Source organism: Humulus lupulus, chromosome 4, assembly GCF_963169125.1.
Source record: "Humulus lupulus chromosome 4, drHumLupu1.1, whole genome shotgun sequence".
Taxonomy (NCBI): domain Eukaryota; kingdom Viridiplantae; phylum Streptophyta; class Magnoliopsida; order Rosales; family Cannabaceae; genus Humulus; species Humulus lupulus.
This window is the reverse complement of record NC_084796.1, coordinates 2,098,668-2,120,341: the sequence shown is the minus strand read 5'-3', so window position 1 is coordinate 2,120,341 and position 21,674 is coordinate 2,098,668. Positions and strand designations below refer to the sequence as shown.

The following is a 21,674-nucleotide window of genomic DNA, read 5'->3' as shown; positions in this document are numbered from 1 at the left end:
TAATTTTACAAATACCTACATTAATATTATACTTTTAACTTTTATTAATTAATTATTAAATAATTTGTTAATTAATACCATAAAACTAATTAAAAGTAGCCATGTATATATATTGACATATAAATTCCCTTTTGAAAAATGGTTTTTGAGAGCTTATTATACTATATATTATGTTGATTCAATCACTCATGATCATATATAATGTTAATTAATTAAATAATTTGTTTTCCCCCTTAATTAAATTCTCTATTTATATATATATATATATAGATCTGTTGGCACCGCTATTTATATAATTAATAAGCTTCACACACAATCAAATTAAAAAGAGTATAGATTAATAAAAGCAGAATCGCCTTTCAAAATTATTGTGTGCCATACATATATATATAAATTATAGTGTAACAAATTATAGTATATATATACTATAAATATATGTATATATATGGGTAGTGTCATAGGGTGGTTCAATCAAAGCTACTGTCACTACAAAAATCAGGGCCTATACCGAGAACAAATGTCCTCGGTATAAGCCGAAATGTCCTCGGTATATCTTATACCGAGACAATGTCGTCGGTATAAAATTGTCGGTACAGCCGCGTCGGTAAAACAAAACGTCTACCGACGACATTCAAAATGTTCTCGGTATACGTTTTACCGAGGATAATGTCCTCGGTAGAAAGTGACAAATGTCCTCGGTACAACAAACCTCAATTTCTCATCGTACTGGTATATACCGACATCTTGGTGGTATATACCGAGGACAATGTCCTCGGTATAGACTTGTCCCCAATTTTTTTTTTATATTTGTTATTCCCTTATTTATTTATTTATTTATTTTGAATTAAATATAAGAAAATAGAATAAAATTAAAACACTTATATTAAAGATATAAATAAAAACATAAGAGTGTATTCGTTGAATTAAAATAAAGACTTGTCTTAAACATGATAATGTAATAGTCAATTGTAATAAAATTCATACATAAGTCCTACTGAGTCGGTGCTCCAACATCAGGATCATCGGGTGGTGGTGGTGGGGCAGATTGAGATCCCGGGGTGATACAATGAGTCCGGACATGCTCCTCTAACTGTCGAAGACGCTCTCTCATCTCAGACAACTCTTCATCTCTAGTTTGTGAAGGACGAAAATCAAATGGAGTTCGGTCCCTTATGTTAAGGATACGTCCATATCCTTTCTGGTGGCCCCGTCGTTTTCCGAAGACATTTTGTACCAAAGATATGTCTTCATCTTCAGGCGCACTCGAAACTGGTGTGGAACTCTCAGTATCAGTTGCCTGTGTCTGCTGTGTGTCGCGGTATGCACGCAATTCCTCCTGTGATACAATGTATAATGTAATTAAAATTTTGAAACAATTAAAAATTTGAAAAATGTTTAAAAAAACTTAACGTACCCAAGTATTTTTTGCTGTCTCTGTCACCCACCCTGTGCCTGATTTATGGTGAGTATCCATCCAGCTATCCGGGATGGACTCAAGTTGCCCAGTCTCTAAATTGCGCTGTCACGTACATATATTTTTATAAAATTAATAATTAAACGTAAATAAGAAAAATAAACTAAAAAATAATTAATTAACTAACCTTTTTATAGCGTAAGGCTGGGATTGACTGAGAACCTCCATAGCTAAGCTCTTTCAATTTCTTTCTATTTTCCTTGTTGACCACAGAACGTTTCTGCAAAAAGTTATCGTTAGTAATATATTTAATTAAGATAGTTAAGTTTAGCAAGAAATTAATACCGTAATTTCTGGGCGACGGAAAAAATCAATTGCTTTTTGCCACTGCGTATCCGTGCAACCACCATAACGATTTTGTGGCCCATTAATCGTTAAGTGCTCTTTAATATCGTACTTCCAGTCAGAATACTTTTTAGCACACGAAGTATCAATGCCTCTCAAGATCCCAGGCATATGCCCTTCTCCATATCTAGTACGCCCAATATCAAACAAATCATCCTAATTTACAAACATTTATTAGTAAATATCATATATAACATAAAATGAGAATTAACATAAAAATACATAAACTACTTACTTCCAAATGTGCAAGTATTCTTTCTTTCGAGGCATTTGGTACTTTTGACCATTGAGGACAGTCCGGATCTGTGTACTGTCGAACAAGTAATCCGAGCTCTCTTGAGAAATTTGAGCTGTACTCTCCGATCTCTTTATATGTTCTCCCCCGCACATCCCACTCGAGAGGGAGAGGACGCCCCAACTGTTCCCTCTTTTCCCGCGTGTTCAATCCCGTAGAAAACCATTTACAAAAAGATGATTTTCTAATACATCAATCGTCTGAAATTCAACGTTGACACACTTCCTACACGGACATTTCACCAATCCCCTTGAGTCAACGCACTGCCGGGCTCTCTGGAGAAAATCCATCACACCAGCCTCATACTCATCGGATAATCGATCTGTCAAATTAATCCAACTCTTGTCGATCGACATTGTATGAATGTAGCACTGCACGGAACACTAATCATCAAACTTACAATCAATTTGTGTGTGTCCTAATTCAGAGAGAGGCAAATGTAAGAGTCTTCAATGACTCACCCTCTCTAAACGGGTCTAAGGCTTCTTGTGATGAACACTAAAAAAATATAATATTATCACTATGTGATAATAATACTATTATATCTTTGGTAATAATTTCTTATTACCAAAGAAAAAAGCAAATATAATTAAATATGTTTTTTTTAATGTCTTATGCTTTTTGAAGTTAATTATGTTGTTTTATGATATCTAACTATAATATATTTCAGTGTAAATATTATTAAACTTATTTAAATTTGACATATTAATTTAGTATTTATTAAATTACATATTTTACTTATGCTTTATTGAATAGTTTGATTAATTTAAACAAAATTTCTAAAATTTGTTTAAAATTTATTTAACTACTTTAGGATTAATTTTTATTTTTATTAAAATTTAGTTGCATAATGTTAATGTTAATTTTTTTTATTCTTAATTTTAAAATATATTATTTATATAAAAAACATAAATTATTCAAAAATTGAAAAAAAATATTAAAAAAAATACAGAAAAATTAAAAACAACTAACAAATAATATTAAAAACATATTTTTTTAATTTTAATTTTAATAATGATTAAAACTAACAAATATTAAATTTAATTTTTTTAATTTTAATTTTAATTTTAATTTTAATTTTAATTTTAATAATGGTTTTCTAATAATATATTTGTTAATTTTATTTAATCAGAACTAACACATATTATTTTTTTACATATTAATTTAGTATTTATTAAATTACATATTTTACTTATGCTTTATTGAATAGTTTGATTAATTTAAAAAAAAATTCTAAGATTTGTTTAAAATTTATTTAACTACTTTAGGATTTAATTATTACTTAAATTATTTAATTAATGTTTATTTTTATTAAAATTTAGTTGCATAATGTTAATGTTAATTTTTTTAATCTTAATTTTAAAATATATTATTTTACTTATCAATTCACTATTTATTAAATTAGAAATTTTATTGAGTACTTCTACTAATATTCACAATATCTCTAAATTTTACAATTCTAAAAAAATATTAAATATGTTTACTAATATGTTTAATACACATAAAATTCACCAAAACAACATAGAATTTAATTTAAAAAAAATACTAATCAATCATATAACAATTTTCCAATTCCTAATATCATTTTTACTAATACATATTTTGAAAAACCTAAAAATAAATACATTCTATCTAATATAATAATTTCATATTTTTATTAAAATTAATATTATATTATTTATATAAAAAAACATAAATTATTCAAAAATTGAAAAAAAAAATTAAAAAAATACAGAAAAATTAAAAAAAAACTTACCAATGCCTTCAATATCTTGCTAGCAATCTCTTTAGTCCAACAAAAACCGAATACCCAACCTTCAAACAAAAATTACAAAATATCATTATACAATTTCATAAATATATATATATAAAATGAATAAATCGTTAGAATTACTTTAAGATTTATTACTTATTTAAATAAAATTTCAGGATTAATGTTTATTTTTATTAAAATTTGGTTACATAATGTTATTGCTAATTTGATTTAATCATGATTAAAAATATATTATACAACTTATCAATTCACTATTTCTTAAATTATAAATTTTATTGAGTATTTTTAATTCTAAAAAAAATTGGGCAGCATAACGGCTGTATTTTCATATATCCCAAAATTTAAAAACCTGCAAATAATACATAAAAAAATATCCAGTCGCAGAACATACACAAAGTAATACAAATACATTGTAAATGACTATATAATTTATAATTATTACTCTAAATTTTATTAATTATTCAATTTTCTATTTAAAATATCATAATTCTACTAAAAATTAACAACAAAAACAAAGCATCAATATTCATCAACACTAAGAATAAAAAAATTAACAACAACAACAAAATTCAAATTAAATAAACAAAACTCACTCTAATAATCAAAATTTATTAACCAAATCTAATAATCTAAAACTAAAATTATTTAACTCAATCTTAAAAACAAACAATCAAATATTAAATTTTCATATAAACATATATTTATAACTAAAAGTCAAATTATATACCTAAAAAATAAATTATTAAATTAATAAATTTTCATACTAATAAATTAATTATTTATTATAGGATTAAACTAACTAAATCTTAAAACTATATATGTATTTTACAAAAATACTACACAATATATTATTTCCTCTAAATTTGATATCACTAAATTTTTAACTAATTTTCATCACAAATTATTATTTTTACCTATTTTAATTACATAATCAGAAATTATATATATAATATAACAAATAACAATATATTAACAATATTAAACAAATTATAAATAAAACCCTAAATATATTTATGCAAAAAATATAAATAAAACCAAAAAATTACAAAGAAAATGTGAAATACCTCTAAAACCGCTGGTATACAATGCAAAACCTGAAAAAATACCACGAAAAACTCATTATAAAAAATCAAAACTGAAAAAAAATTTAACAATTTATACAAAAAAAAAAAAACTGAAATATTTGTAAATCATTACCTCAATAAGCCTTATAGCCACATAAATCACCTTTGGAAGGGAAAATTTGACCAAAAACAAAGTTTGTGGGGGCCGAAATCCAGCAAAACAGAAATGGGGGGCGGAGAAAACGGGGTTTGAAGGTTTTCCGTTTCAGAGAAATGAGCTCTCTGTTTGGGGAAGATGAAGATTATAAAGACCCTATACCGAGAACATGTTCTCGGTATAGGGTCCTCGGTACACAAACTAAAATGAAATAACCGCGTAAAAAAGGCGGGAGTCTGAATTATCTATACCGAGTACACGTCCTCGGTAAAGACCTCGGTAAAGACCCTATACCGAGAATATGTTCTCGGTATAGGGTCATCGGTACACATACTAGAATGAAAAGAACCGCGTGAAGGAGGCAGGTGTGTAAAAGATCTATACCGAGAACTTGTACTCGGTACTATGTTCTCGGTATAGGACGTTTTTTTTGTAGTGTGTACATATTTTATATTAATGAAAACTTTAGTTATTAAGTGGAAATTAATTAGAAATCCAAATTAGGTAAGTTATTAGGTCAATTGATTGATTATGATTAGGAACTTGTACAAAGCTAATTATAATGCAAAGTGGGAACTCCACACGCCTATATTGTTTTTTTAATTAACTGTCTATATTAATATTGTTTTATAAAAGCACCCAACCTATTATTACAAATTGGGTTTTTAGCACTATTGCCCCCTAACTTATACATATTTTGTCAATTGAGTCCCTAAATTTTCTTTTTAGGCAATCAACCACTCGTGTTCATTAAATGGTGTCAGTTACATCCTTTTCTTTAACACCATCTATTTTTTAACAGAAAAGTTAATTAAGAAAAAAAATTATATTTGTATTTAATATTTAATTAGAATAAAATAATTAATTCAAAAATAAAAAACTAAATACAAATATTTTTAATAAAAAAAACAATGAATTGCAGTAGCAAGACAAGAGAAAATGATAAAAATCAACTTTCTGAAAACATCTCATAAATGGATGCTTTTAATCAATTATTTGCCAAACTATTTATTCCTCAGTCAAAAAAAACTTGGCCATATATTATTTGCAATTTAGTCCTTTTTATATATCTTGACATTTATATCCCTTAAATTTTGCAATTTAATCCTTTTTATATATATTTTTTACATTTATATTCTTCTAATTTTTGCAATAATTATTTTATGTATATTTTTATATTTATGTTCTTTCTATTTTTTTTTTTAAATTCTCGCCCTCGGAGAAGAAAATTTCTAGGTCCGCCATTGTCATATCATCTCAAATCTTATTTCAAAAAGTATATAGTTTCAAGCTTTCAGCTTGACACTAGCTTGATGATGAAACCTTGAATTTTAAACTACTTGTCTTTTCAAATGCAGCGGTAAATATATACATATTTCCTTGATCGAACCTTTAGTGTCATTCTCCATTCCCATTTCCCAAACAATCAAAAGCTAAACCCATATATTAATGCAGAGAAAGACAACCCCACAACATCGATCGTCATTCCCATATCAATGATATATGAACAATTAGTGGATTTGCCCCCGACTTTTGAAGTAGTATTATTTTGCCCCCTAAATGACAAAGTAAGTATTGTTTTGCCCCCTAAATTTAACATTGTTAAAATTAACCCAAAAATATTAGTTGTTAATGGATATAATAGTCTTTTTACCATAGTTATTTGCATACTATTATTAAACATAGTACCAAAATTGACAATCTCTCTCCAATCCTTTGCTAATACGAATTTTATTAAGTACAATACTGAGAATATTAGGATCACAATCACTTAATTTTCTTCAACTCACCCCCATGATGTATCTTCATTTTTATAAACTTCTTTTCTGTTTAAATAAAAACAATTTAGTCGATTCTAAATTAAATTAAATTTTATTAAATATAATTATTTCACAATCACATAAATACCATATCAATCAAATAATAAAATAATACATCAAAACTTGCTCATATGAATTCAAGGAAAAAAAATCATTCTAAATATCATAAATATTAACAATATTTAATACAACGTGAGTACTAATAATCTAAAACATAAGAACTAACTTTTGACTTTTTTGACCACTAACATATTTCTACTATTTGTATTCATTACTCACCATCTGGATTATTATAATTTTAATCGTACATACTATAATTTTATACAGTCACCGCCATAATCCTTTAGGAACACAAAGACAAAGTAATACAAGAGAGAGAAAAATATACAATCTTACCTCGAGATTTTTTCGTTGATGTATTCTCCCCAATTGCATCCATAGTCAAAGTTGCAAAAAATTTCCAAATTGCAAACTAAACATTAATCAATAATACATTCTTTTGATCACGAACACAATCTTGATAGACCTAATCACCTAAGTCTAATAATCTTAAATTCCTTTTATATTGTTATGAATTTAGAGCTTTAAAGAAAAAATATCAATAATAATGGATTGTTCATCTACTTGAGAAGAAAGTAAGAAAATAATTACGGTAAAAAGACTATTATATCCATCAACAATTAATATTTTAAGATTTAATTTTTACGGTGTTAAACTTAGGGGGTAAAATAATATTACGTCAAAAGTTAGGAGGCAAAATCGTACCAATATAACAAAAGTCAGGGGCAAATCCACTAATTGTTCATGATATATTGGAACTTGAATTCAAGTTTCAAATCAATAAAAAGGACAAGCATTTGAATTTAATTTTTTATTTTTTAAAATATTTTTCAATTAATTATTTTATTCTAATTAAATTTTAAATATAAGTATAATTTTTTTCTTTAACTTTTATGTTAAAAATTAGATGGTGTTAAAGAAAATGACGTAATTGACACCATTTAATGAACATAAGGGGTTGATTGCTTAAAAAAAACTCAGGGACTTAATCGATAATCCATGTATAATTCAGGGCCCAATAGTACTGAAAATCCATATAAATTTAAATGATTTTTCTATTTTCTAAAAAGAATTATGCACACTTTTCTTCCTGTCATTTATATTCTAAAAAAATAAATATAAATAATATAATTTATATATATATTTGGAATATACTATTACCATTTTATTATTCCCACTCTTAAAGAATATGCTTCATGTAGAAATTATTAAAGGACAAGTTCGAATTCTCCTCCCTAATATAAATATATCTATTCTATATAAAAAGTGTGTAGATAACGGAAATTTTTTGTTTTAACGGTTTTTTAATTTTTTCCAGTTAATTTTAACGGAATATTCTTATATTTAACAGAATATTTTTATATTTAACAGTAGATTGTAAACATGACTTAAACTTAAATAAATAAATAATTAAACAAATTAAAATAAGATATTTTTGAGATATTTTATAATGATAATTATTTAAAAATAATAAAACCATATATTTTATAACTTAAATAAAATTTAATCAAACTTAATATTATATTAAACATATAATATATAATCATTTGTTGTCACTGCTACATTCAAAAACTGGAACAAACATAAATTTAAACAATAATTAATTAAAATAAGATATTTTATGATAATTTAACTAATTATATCATATTTATTTAAAAATAATAAAGACATGCATATTATTTTTTTATCTTATAAATTTGTGTGATAGTTTGTTTTTATCAAGTGATTGAAGCTTTTTTTCTTCATCAAATTCATCAAAGTACATTGCGAGATATATTAGAATATAAAAATAGTTAATGCATATATACTACTGTCTACACTATGACTCTTTCTATTCTTATTTTATTTCTATTATCAATTTCTTTTTAAATATTATTCTATTTTATATATATGTCATGTAATCATGTAAATATATATCTATGTCAACGTTATATTTAGATGTCATATATGTAAAAATTATTGATATAAATATATATATAATATAGAATTATAATTCATTCGATTATAAAAATATATATATTTTTAAAAAGATAGTGAACCAGTTTTTATTAAAATTATATACAATGTTTACAACTTTAAAACTAAACAAACATGCATTGCATGTTGTTTTTACCAAGTATATATATATAAATATATATTAAGAATAGATCAAGGATAAGTTACAACCCCAAATTTATATAATTTATTAATTATATTTATTGAATTTGTATTATTGTCATATAAATATTTCAAATAAATAAACAATATTATATATAAAAAATATCATAAACATATTAAATGAAAAATTAAACCAAAACACTGTTTACGATTTTTAAAAAATATATATAATATATTAATTTTTTTAAACATAAATGATAATTTTTTTAAAAAAAATTAAGATTATGTATTATATATTATTATAATATTTTATAATGTTTAAATTTATATTAATATAAGTACTAAATATCTAATTTTATATTAAATATTATTATAATAATAATAATAATATTTTATAATATAACATAATATAATATTTGAATTCCTATTAATATAATTAGTAAAAAAATAGGATTATATATTATTATCATAATAATATTTATAAAATTTAAATTTATATTAATATATTATTAAATATTTTGTCTTGTATTATATATTATTATAATAATAATATTTTATAACATTTGAATTTGAATTTAAATTTATATTTATATTATCATAATTATTATATGTATAGTCTTATATTAAAAATTATTATAATAATAATATTTTATACTATTTAAATTTATATTAATATAATTGATAAATATGTTAGTTTTAAAGGTATATTCAGTTAAATATTTAAAATATTTTATTAAAGTTAAAAAATAAAATACTATTAAAACAAAATATTTACATTATCTATACTTTTTATATTGAAGATATATATAACGATATAATAGAAAAACGACAAACATATGAAAACAAAGTGTCGTTATGCACACAAACGACGTTTTGAGAAAAATAAATGAACAACTTTTACTTTTATTACTTTGAGAATAAACGACAATATATATATAGCACCAAATTATACATGTCGTTTACATATTCTATGACCAAGTTGTATTTGTACAGATAAAGAATTTGTAACAAAGATTAAGCTCATTATTTCACGTCCTTACACCTTAATTTCTTCTTATAATATAATTATCAAGACAAACACATACAATAAACATACATATATATATATATATAATATAAGTTTAAACACCACACACCTTTCCTTTGGCATGATTCTCTTGCTTTCATATACAGTGAATATATATAGGGTAATTTTTCTATAGGGGCTTTACTTTAAGCTCTACCGGTAGGGCTCTCAGTGTTTACAATCTGTGAACAGTTTTTGGCGTGATTTTTTTTATGACCGTGTATATTGTAGCTATTTAGAGCATCCTGTAAATTTTCAGAAAATTCCGAATAGTTTACAGTACCAAAAACTAGGTTCAAATATGTTGTTGCACGCGTGACTAATTTTTTTTATGTGCGTGGAAAACAACATGTTTGAACCTAGTTTTCGATACTGTAAACTATTCGAAATTTTCTAAAAATTCGCAGGATGCTCTAAATAGCTACAATATACACGGTCATAAAAAAAAGTTGCGCCGAAAACTATTCACGGGTCGAGAAACACTGAGAGCCCTATCGGTAGGGCTTAAAAACTCCTATAAAAAGTTGTCATATATATATATATATATATACACGAGTAATAATGGGTATAAAAATAGGCATTTTCCTAATGTCACTATTTTGTAAAATAGTCTTTTATTTTTATAATTCTTGGTAACGTAGCATTCAAGATTCAGTGTGTCATCATCAAGAGTGCTATTTATAAAGAATTATAAAAAAAATGTCATTTTACAAAACAATAATAGAAAAGTGTCTATTTGACCAAATGTTGTGTAACGGTGCAAGTAGCATTGTACAAGTGGGTTCGGTGGGTCTTATCATAGGGCCTTCGAAGGATCAGCAAACAATGGGCCTGGTGATGGTATTTGGGGTGGATAAGGCTTGGAATGACTATGAAGGAAGAACTGAGCTTCATTCGAATCAACAATGGCATCCCATGGCCTGACTCCAACAAGTCCTCCATGTCTCTTCCTGCTCCATACAATGGCTTGTTCTTTGTTCCTATGTACATCGGGAACCTTGTCCGCCCGCTCTCTGCATACATCTCTGGACCCTGCAGTTTAATTACGATACGTAGGGTTAGATTTCGTTGCCTGATCAATGACAGGGTCAGCGCTGAATGGTATTAGGTTCTAGGAAAGAAATAAATGTAAGGTATTCTAAAAACTTATAGTATTAACAAGGGTTTATACATTTTTAGACCTGTGTTTTGTCTCATTACTTGTTTGAACCCTGTATTTTGTCAAATTACTTTTTGGACCTTATGTTTTGTAAAATGGTTCAAATAGAACCTTAAACACGATTTTGGTTATAGTTTTCTCAACTGAAATCATAAATCATTCACTAAACTAATAATTCAGATCAAAAATAAAATCATTCTGCTTAAAAACTGTATTGTTATATTCAATTTTTTCTTCATAAAAATTGAGTTTATGGGCATATTTGAACTATTTTACAAAATATATGGTCTAAAAATGAATTTTTTAAAACACAGGGTCCAAACAGGTAATCAGAAAAAATACAGGGTCCAAAAAAATATAAACCCTATTAAAAATGGGCTCTCGGGCTAAGGAATCCTAGGTGTGGGCCTAGCCCGTCTTAGCCCAGAACCATCCCATATCAATGATTAAATTGGTCAGACAATTATCGAGCTCTTAAAATATGTATTGAAAAAGTAACTGGATCTGTTCTCAATCGAGAAACAAGATTTTAAATAATTACTCGGGCTAATGCGAAGGTGAGGCGCTCGAACGACATGTCGATGGTTGGAGGATGAATATGGAGGCCAAAGAGCTTAGATTTGTTGTCTATGATGAGATTTAGGGAACAGTTGCAAGTGAGGATTTTAGTTGTCACTCCTGAGCTATCCACTCCTTCTCCAAGCCCAAAAACTCCAACTCTTCCAATCTAAAAAAAAAAAAGAAAGAAAGAATATATAGTTGAAATAAATTTATATATATATACCACATAAATTTGTAGGAATTTAAAAAAAAAATAGCATGGTATAGAATAATTATTTGTGAAGTATAATTATTAGAACATATTACTAATAAAATTTACTACAAAACTTAACATTATAACAATTAAAAAAGAGTCATTTAGTTTTGTATAATGCTAGTCATTTTCAGCATATATGGCACATTATATAACTAATTTAAAATGATGTCAAAACTTTTTTAAATAGTTAAATCGGGATTAATTGGTAAAACTATATTAATTTATAGAAAGATATATAAATTAAACAAATATATTTCCGAATCAAGATTCCACTTTTTAAAAAAAGTGGATGCGATGAGTTAATTTATTTATTTTTTTCACTTTTTTTTTGTCTAAATACTATTTGATTAGACACAAAATAAAACATGATAATTGGATATCATCCTTCATAATTTCCTGTCTCAGCTTTTGATATATTTGGCCCCTCAATCCCCGGAAGCCTATACAAAATTTTATAGCTGAGCTATAATAATAATAATAATAATAATAATAATAATAATAATAATAATAATAATAATAATAATACTAGAAAACATCACAGCAAAATTTGTGACTAAAAAACATCATTATATACATATATAGTTACTAAAAAATTTGAAGTTAATAACTAAAAGTATTAGTAAAAAAATTATAGTTTGTCATGATTAAGTATAATTTTAGTCACAATAAATTTTATCACTGTTTATAATAAATTTGGACTAAAAATTATAATAATGATGATTAATGACCATGTTTGTGATTAATTAAACAATTTTTTGTTGTGATTACTTAATTTTTTTCTTAGTCTAAGATTATAATATGTGCATTTATAGCATGTGATCTTTTATAAATGAATGTAATTATTATTGATGTAACAATTTATAATCAAACACATATATATATATATATATAACCGTATAAATATTTATATATATATATACCTGAATGGAAAGCTTAGGCGGTGGTGGTCTTGAAGCAATATAGAAAACAAGCAAGGCAACACACAAACTCAACACAAATCTCCAACTTATCTGTATACAAATCCAACCACTCGGATCGGAGTTTCTATACGAACAATACCTCTTCCACCACCCTCTTTTCTCGCCATAATAATAAACATAATCATCGTCGTCGTCATCTTCACCACAATCGCGATCATCAGCAGTAGCAGTGATGATGAGACGACGCTTCTCACCAACACTGTTACTGTACTTCTGATGATCGGCGCTCGCAGCCGTCTCGTGGCTGCGAGCGTCGTAGGAGATCTTCTTGTGGTGGTGGTGGGAGTTGGAGGAGGAGAAGTAGTCTTGGTCGGCGGTGCTGCTGAGGGCGGTGTTGTTGCGGAGGAGGTCGGCCGCGCTGTTGGAGTGGGAGACGGTGGAGGGGCTTTGAACGTAGTATGCGCATGGATAGGATGTGGAGTGAAACCCTACTACTACTACTTCTTGTTCTTCATCATGATCATGGTGGTGATGATCATGATGATGGTGATGATCATGACCGTCCATTCTCTCCATGCACACACTCACTACTATAAGAGAGAGAGAGAGAATTTTCGATGTTATGAAGAGAAAGAGAAGGGTTTGGAGGGTTTATATATATATGAAGAATAAAGCTATATATATATATAAAGGGATTATGAGTAGTATTACTTGGGAATATATATTATATATATATATATATGAGCCATTATTAATTTAGTAAGTTATCATATGAGTAATATGTGAAAATGGATTTATTTTTTATTATTATTTTGAAAAATAATTTTCTCTTAATGATTTTTTGCAAAATTGTACTTCGAATTTTTTGATAGGGTTTGGAGAATTTTTTACAAGATTGTAGACAATTATCAAAATAAAGTTATTGTCCAAAATATTTATAAATTTGTTTTTTTTTCCTACTATTCCTAGCTATAATATATAGATATATACTACAACTTTATATAATAATATATAAATATATATTTTATATAAACTGCTTTGCTTTGTAGTAAAGATTGAAAGATATATAATCATTACTATTATATGCGTGTGTATTGGTACATATTCACGAAGTTTTTGTATATATATTTATGTGACCATATGATTTCACCATTAATGTATGGACGTACGTATATGCATGATCAATATAAATATGGATATATATACATATATATATATATGTATTCATTTGTGATCATCAATTTTTCACAAGGGTTCAATGTATAATAATAAGAATCTTTTTTATATTCTAAAGATTAAAATCATCAGTAAATATATTTTTAATGAAATTAATATGGGATTATATACGTATATATATACTTGTAATTAGTAGTACTCTACTCTTATGTATTGGAGGAGATGAGTAGAGCAATATAGTACAGTATAAATATATATATATATATATATATATGTAAAGCTAGTTCGAAATCTAATCCGAGAATTATGGGAAAAGCTTCCTTTTTGTTTAGTCTTTATATATATATATATATATATAGAGAGAGAGAGAGAGAGAGAGAGAGAGAGAGAGAGAGGATTTGCTTTACACCGAATGTCTCTTTGTTTAGCATGATGATGATATCAAAGTAAGCACGCTTTCACTAATAATAATTCCACACATTTTTACTATTTTATTTCTCTATCGATCATACCCCATAACATATAAGATCTCATCAATTATATTACACATATCAACATCCCAACATCACATGTACTACTCTCTCTCTCTCTCTCTCTTTACTATTTTTCTAATATTATAATATAATTAATTAACAAAACCAATTTGTAGAAGAAATTTGACTCATCCTAGATTGATATCTCTAATTGACACAATTAATATAAATCTTTTTTACTTGCATTAATCTAAGGTATATATATATATATAAAGAGGATCATTTTATCGTGCATACTTTTCGGGTCATGAACAGTTATTCAGTTCAATTTTTTTTATGACCGTGTGTATTGTAGTTATTTAGAGTATCTGTCAATTTTCAGGAAATTCTGAATAATTTACAGTGCCGAAAAATATGTTCAAACAAGTTGTTTTCTACGCGCATACAAAAAATTAGTCATGCGTACAACAACCTGTTTGAACCTAGTTTTCAGCACTGTAAATTATTCGGAATTTCCTGAAAATTTGCAGGATGCTCTAAATAACTATAATAATCACAGTCATGAAAAAAAAAATCGAACCGAATAACTGTTCATGAGCCGGAAACACATAAAGTATGCACCATAGAAGTATCATATATATATTATATACTAATTCAACGGTATAGATTGATTATCTCACTTAATAAGATTATTATGAAAGTAATAATATAAGCTTCTTGAAGTTGTGAGGTTCAAGGGTTTCTCTTGTTTTTTTTTTCTTTTTTTCTTTTCATCATATAGATATTTTCTAATTAAACTAATTAATCCATTAATCTAAGTCGACCCTAGCTTAAGGCTGGCCTTCACTAAATGATAAACAAAAATTGTTCAAAATTAAAGACATTTCAATTTGAAGGAGGAAAGACCACTAGGACTAGAATTGAAGTTTCATCGATCTTAAAACTAATTAGTATTAAGCGGAGTAACTCTTTCCTTTATAAATATATTGTTGTTCTTATATATTTTTCATGTGGAATTTTTTTCACATTTAATAAAAGATAAAATAATTAAAATTAGGCACTCGATAAATACAATTTCACTCGGACTCAAAGATATGATGACACATAATGGAATAATGTCTTTATACATTTAATACTTATAATGGGAGAAGAGAAGTGAGATAAAAGAAAGAGAAAAACTAATTACAAGTATAATTAGCATACACTTAGCACTAAATAGAATGAAATTATTATTAGTTATAATATTTTTGCTTTCTTTTGAAGGGAAACAATGGATTGAATTAGAAGGGTAGTGGGCAATATATCTTTATATATATATATATATACATAATTTCTATATGTATGGTACTCATGATGATGAATTGTAAAGGGTAACAGTAGTAATGAGAACATTGGTATATATATATATATATATATAAATAGAAGAGTGATATAGAGTTATAATAATGAGATGAATAGAGTATAATAATAATAATGACTTTTGCTTTTATACAAAGACATTATGAATTGCACTTATATATATATACCCCAACATATAATCATCACAAAAATATTCTCTTTGTTGTTCACTACTCATCTTGTGCTAGATCTCATCACTTCCATCCCAAATTAGACTTCTTTATTTATCCTATGATCTGAGTTTTTTTTTCACATTAATTTACTAGGTCATGTGATCATCTGAGATCAACTCTTACAAATAAGGCATTTTGCTAGAGATGGGAGATTAAAATACACTATGTATTTCATTGATATCTCCACTAATTAATTTATATTAACTCAAAACAGAACAAAGTTTCATATATAATATATAGGGTTTATATATTTTTTTGGATCATGTTTTTTGTCTCATTACCTGTTTGGACTCTATGTTTTGACAAATTACTTTTTAGACTCTATGTTTTGTAAAATAGTTCGAATAGAACCCTAAACCCGATTTTGGTCAAAGTTTTCTCAACTGAAATCACAAATGATTCACCAAATTAACAATTCAGAACAAAAATAAAATCATTTTGCTTAAAAACTGTGTTGTTATATTCAATATTTTTCTTCATCAAAATTGAGTTTATGGATCTATTTGAACCATTTTACAAAATATAGGGTCTAAAAATGAATTTTTTAAAATACAAGGTCAAAAAATATATAAACATAATATATATAAGTTAGTTTAATATATATACACCTATATTAATATTTACTTATAAATTGTTATGTAAGTTTTTAACCGTTATACAATGATGTTCAAGTTATCATGTTTATAAAAAATATTTAATAATTATAATTTTTTTTTCTAAATGTAATCATTTTAAGTAATTGATGAATATTCACTTTTTTTAATATTATTTTGCAAAATAATTTCTTATGATCATTTTTGTGAAATAACTTCCTCTAAGAATATAAGAATAAACATATCAAAATTCTTATTTATAAATAATCTTTTCTAAGTATAGAAGGAATTAATGAACTACTCTTTGGTAAGATTAGGCACACATGACTAATTTTTGGTGTGTTTAATGAAGCTCCCTTGAGTTCAGCAATGATCCAACACAAGAAATTCTGATTAGATATCCACAGATCATAACTGGGCTGGGCCTGAACTTGGGCTTGGGCCTGATCTTTAGCTTCCTCTTCAAACAAAAGAGATAAATACATAAAGATTTGAGTGTAGAACACCAATCTGACAGATCATAACTGGGCTGGGCCTGAACTTGGGCTTGGGCCTGATCTTGAGCTTCCTCTTTATACGAAAGAGGTAAGGAAAAATTACACCAAATTTTAAAATAAATAAAAAATAGGAAATTTTATAAAAATTACAAATATATGGATAACAGTTTGTTACAGTTCTCTAATCGTTTGTCATAATTTTCTATTTAGTCTGTAAATGTTGTTTACAAAATTATAACATATAGTTACAAACTTGTAATTTTTAATTATAAATTTATAAACTTTGTTTAAAAAAAAAACTATGATTATGTCACTCCGTATTTTTGTAATTTTTTTTACAGATTCTGTATTTGTAATATTTTTGTGAATTTCCCCCGAGGCAAATACATAAAGATTTGAGTATAGAACACCAATCAGACAGATCATAACTGGGCTGGGCCTGAAATTGGGCCTGCTTGAGCTTCCTCTTTATACAAAAGAAATAAATACTTAAAGGTTTGATTCCCTAACATCAAGTCGCTTTGGCCGAGTGGTTAAGGCGTGTGCCTGCTAAGTACATGGGGTTTCCCCGCGAGAGTTCGAATCTCTCAGGCGACGTTAATTTTTTTTTTTCTTCTTTTTTTTTCCTTGTCACTATTTTATTTACATGTAGTTTGAGTAGAGATATTGCTTGGAATGTACACAAGTTGTATAGCCAATCAAAACTACAATATATATATAGCTAGAGAGAGAAAGGGAGAGAGAATGAACTTATTTTTGCTTGTTATTTAAGCAATAATCTTTACAATATCATTAATTAATATATATGAGCTTCCTATAGTGATTATTATTATATTCTTTTTTTGTACATTAAACAATGATCATCGATCAGCACCAACAAATTATTAATAATATTTTATTCTCTCTCTATATATATTGAATATCTCTACGTACAAGTACAACTTCTATACTTGTATATATGTATATATATATATATATAGTACACTATAATCACATTTTCTCTCTTTCAGTATGGAACGATGATTATTGCACCAACCAATTCTGCCTGAAAACGTATAACAAAAGCTCTCTTTTCTCTGTGGTCGATCTAATAAGCTATGTATATGGACATCAAAAGAAGACAACAAATAAAGAAAAGAAAAAAGAAAAAAGGCTTTTTTGTTTGAAAAAGGAATATCAAAACTCAAAAGGGTATTGAAAAAATGGAATCTTTGACCAAAAAAAAAAAGAGGATTTTAAGAAGAGTTGAAATGGGGGTCCAATTGGGGTGTTATATTAGCCTTGGAAATCAAGGAAAGAGAAGGAAGATATATCTTGCATCATCAAACCCTCCAAATCCCATTCTCCAAATTTCAAGTTTTCTCCTTGTAGTTGGTGATGATCATGTCCAATACTAATACTACTATTATTATTAGTAGTAGTAGTACTTGCTCTGATATCAGTTAATGAGGCCATATTGTGATGATGATGATGATGATTCTCTTCAATTTTGGTTCTACAACTCTCCAGTTGAGGAAGACCAAATAAGCACTGATCATGATCATGATCACGAGCAGTCTCCAAAACCCCATAATCTCCAAGATTAATGATATGATTATGATGATCTGATGATGAATTATGATAGCCAAAGCTGTCTGCATTATGAGTAGTAGTAGTAGTAGTAGTAGTAGGAGTAGTGTAATCTGGAATAATGTGCGTGCAGAAAGGGTCAAACTGACCAGGAACTGTCGTGGTGGATGAAGAGCAGGATGAGTAGTCGTAGTAGTAGTAGTCCGAGTGCATGGGAACCTGTTGCGTGAGCATCGGTTGTTGTGCTTGATCTCCAACGTTGTTGTTGTTGTTGAGGACGGGGTGGTCTGCTGTGAATAATGGTGGTGGTGGTGGTTGATCTTGTTCTGATGAATTGCTGTCGTTTGGTGATGATGATGATGTTGTCGTAGTAGTAGTAGTAGTGGTGGATGTGTTGTTGTTGACTAATTTCAACCTTTTCTTTAGTGTTGAGTTCCAAAAATTCTTTATTTCGTTGTCCGTTCTTCCAGGTAGACGAGCTGCTATTTGTGACCACCTGAACCCAATATATTATTTTTAGCACATATTAAGTTAAGAAAATATATATCATGTGTATAATTAATATAAGTAACTTTTTTCTTTAACTTTGGCTTTGTTGTGTACGTACGTACTTGTGTAGCTAAGCTTAATTGAAAGTTGGTATGTATATATATATATGGTATTTTTAGTATTGTATATTGATAACTTATAACTCTTTTTAGCTGACGGTATATCCAGAGAGATCTTTCACAAATTTTTAAATTTTCAAAAAATATCAGATTAGTTAGGATGTCGAAATAAAAATTTAAATAATTTTTACACATGCGTATAGATATTAAAACAAATTATTCGAATCTTTATTTCAACTTTCTAAATTATTCGATATAAAAAATACTAAAAATAACTATAATCACTCCTCTATATATATACAACATTATTCAAGGATAAATTAGTAAATTATTTTATGCATAACGTGTGCCCATAATCAATAACTACAACGGTGACCATTAGTATGCATAAAAGATGGTATCAGAAGTCAAATATTACTGCAATGATCATAATGGTCATTATGTTTCATTAATTTGTGCTATGTATATATATTTATATATATATATATTCTCCATAAAGAACAAATTAAATATATGCGTTATTGGGTTTTGTTTAACCGAATATTGTATACACTAGCAAATCATACATACACTATATTTCATCTTATATCTACATACATATATATATAATCCAAATGTTATACATATCGGCAAGAAATTAATAAGACCTAAGTGATGTGATTCAAAGACAGTGATGCGATATATATGTATAGATACAAACGAAGCCTATATATATCAGTGTGTGTGAGAATGAGAAGTATTTTGCGTTATTGGATTTTGTTTAATCGAATTGTATACACTAGCAAATCATACATACACACTATATTTCATCTGATATCTACATACATACATACATAGATATATATAATCCAAATGTTATACATATATATATACATGTATAGATATATATATTGTACCTGTTGCCAAGAATGGAATGAAGATGAAGAATAAGATGTTCCTCTTGAGGAGAGAAAGCACCACGCTTAAGATCAGGCCTCAAGTAATTAATCCAACGCAAACGACAACTCTTCCCACACCTCTGAAGACCGGCATTCCTAGCAATGTCACTCCAACACCCTTGACCGTTGGTCAACATGTACCTCATCAGCCTCTCGTCTTCCTCCGGCGACCACAGCCCTTTTCTCATCGCCGCCACCACTTTCTTATTACTATTATTTTTACTGCTTGACCTTCCACTACCACTGTCATCGTCATAATCTGAATTACCCTTCCTCATAATAATAATAACAACAAGCGAGTAGCTAGTGTTTTGAATATATGGAGATCAAAATATATATGAATATGATCAAGAAAGAGAGAGAGAGAGAAAGAGAGAGAGAGAGCTAGAGATTGTGTTGTTGTTGGTTGATGATATATGGGGTGGAGTGGGAAACGGATTGGAGGGGGACCTCCATTGATCGATCCAAGAAAGACAGAGACAGATTATTATTATGTGCAGTGGAAGCAAAAGTGTGTGTATAATTACCTTGTGAGTGAAGAAAAATGCATATCGAAACAAAAAAAGACAAAGCGTTTTTCTAGGGAAAGAGTCAAACACAAGAAGAGAGAGAACTGCTTAACCATCACATTCCTTACATTCTTGCCATTCTTAATTTATTCATTTATTAATTCTTATATCTACTATTCAACGTACACGTGAATTGGAAGTATATATATATATATATATTTTTTTTTTGACAATAAGTATGCATACTTTTTCTATTTTCTCAACCTGCATAGATATAATTTTAATTTTTTTACATTATAATTATCCACGACAATGAGTAATGAATATGTGCACCAAAATATACAATCAAATATTACACATAGTGATGTGTCAGTTTGGTCTAGCGAATCACATTTATTAAAACTGGGACTCACTGTTTTAAAAGCAGTAACACATCACTACGTGTAATGTTTTGATACATATTTTGGGTGCACATATCATTACTCATAGAACAATATAACTATAAATTTGACGGTTTTCATGTGTGTCTATTTTTTTGTGTACGAGTGTCAAATTTGATGGTGTGAACCATGTTTTCGATTTCGTAAACTATTTAGAATTTATTACAAATTTGCAGAATATTTTAAATAAATACTGTATATATTATCATATAAAAAATTTGAAAATATATTTATATAAATGTCGAAAATAGA

The 21,674-nt window shown here is 27.2% G+C and overlaps 3 protein-coding genes and 1 non-coding gene across 4 annotated transcripts; 1 reads left to right on the top strand and 3 right to left on the bottom strand.

Annotated features, from left to right (window-relative positions):
- Nucleotides 1-864: 864 nt before the first annotated feature.
- On the bottom strand, nucleotides 865-2,233 carry LOC133828768 (uncharacterized). Its single transcript, XM_062258871.1, has 5 exons — nucleotides 2,055-2,233; nucleotides 1,760-1,975; nucleotides 1,602-1,694; nucleotides 1,415-1,519; nucleotides 865-1,336 (listed from the first exon to the last, which is right to left on the bottom strand). The coding sequence occupies exons 2-5, from the start codon at nucleotides 1,928-1,930 to the stop codon at nucleotides 992-994; spliced, it is 714 nt and encodes a 237-aa protein (XP_062114855.1). The 5' UTR covers nucleotides 1,931-1,975; nucleotides 2,055-2,233; the 3' UTR covers nucleotides 865-991.
- A 7,782-nt stretch (nucleotides 2,234-10,015) lies between these two features.
- Nucleotides 10,016-13,685, bottom strand: LOC133829628 (uncharacterized). The gene is made up of 3 exons (XM_062259359.1): nucleotides 13,049-13,685; nucleotides 11,853-12,038; nucleotides 10,016-11,184 (listed from the first exon to the last, which is right to left on the bottom strand). Exons 1-3 carry the CDS (start codon nucleotides 13,622-13,624, stop codon nucleotides 10,885-10,887), a joined length of 1,062 nt encoding a protein of 353 aa, XP_062115343.1. The 5' UTR covers nucleotides 13,625-13,685; the 3' UTR covers nucleotides 10,016-10,884.
- A 4,188-nt stretch (nucleotides 13,686-17,873) lies between these two features.
- TRNAS-GCU (transfer RNA serine (anticodon GCU)) lies at nucleotides 17,874-17,955 on the top strand. Its single transcript has one exon. It is a non-coding gene; the product is annotated as a tRNA-Ser (tRNA).
- A 272-nt stretch (nucleotides 17,956-18,227) lies between these two features.
- LOC133828767 (transcription factor MYB83-like) lies at nucleotides 18,228-20,952 on the bottom strand. The gene is made up of 2 exons (XM_062258870.1): nucleotides 20,432-20,952; nucleotides 18,228-19,423 (listed from the first exon to the last, which is right to left on the bottom strand). Exons 1-2 carry the CDS (start codon nucleotides 20,749-20,751, stop codon nucleotides 18,634-18,636), a joined length of 1,110 nt encoding a protein of 369 aa, XP_062114854.1. The 5' UTR covers nucleotides 20,752-20,952; the 3' UTR covers nucleotides 18,228-18,633.
- Nucleotides 20,953-21,674: the final 722 nt, after the last annotated feature.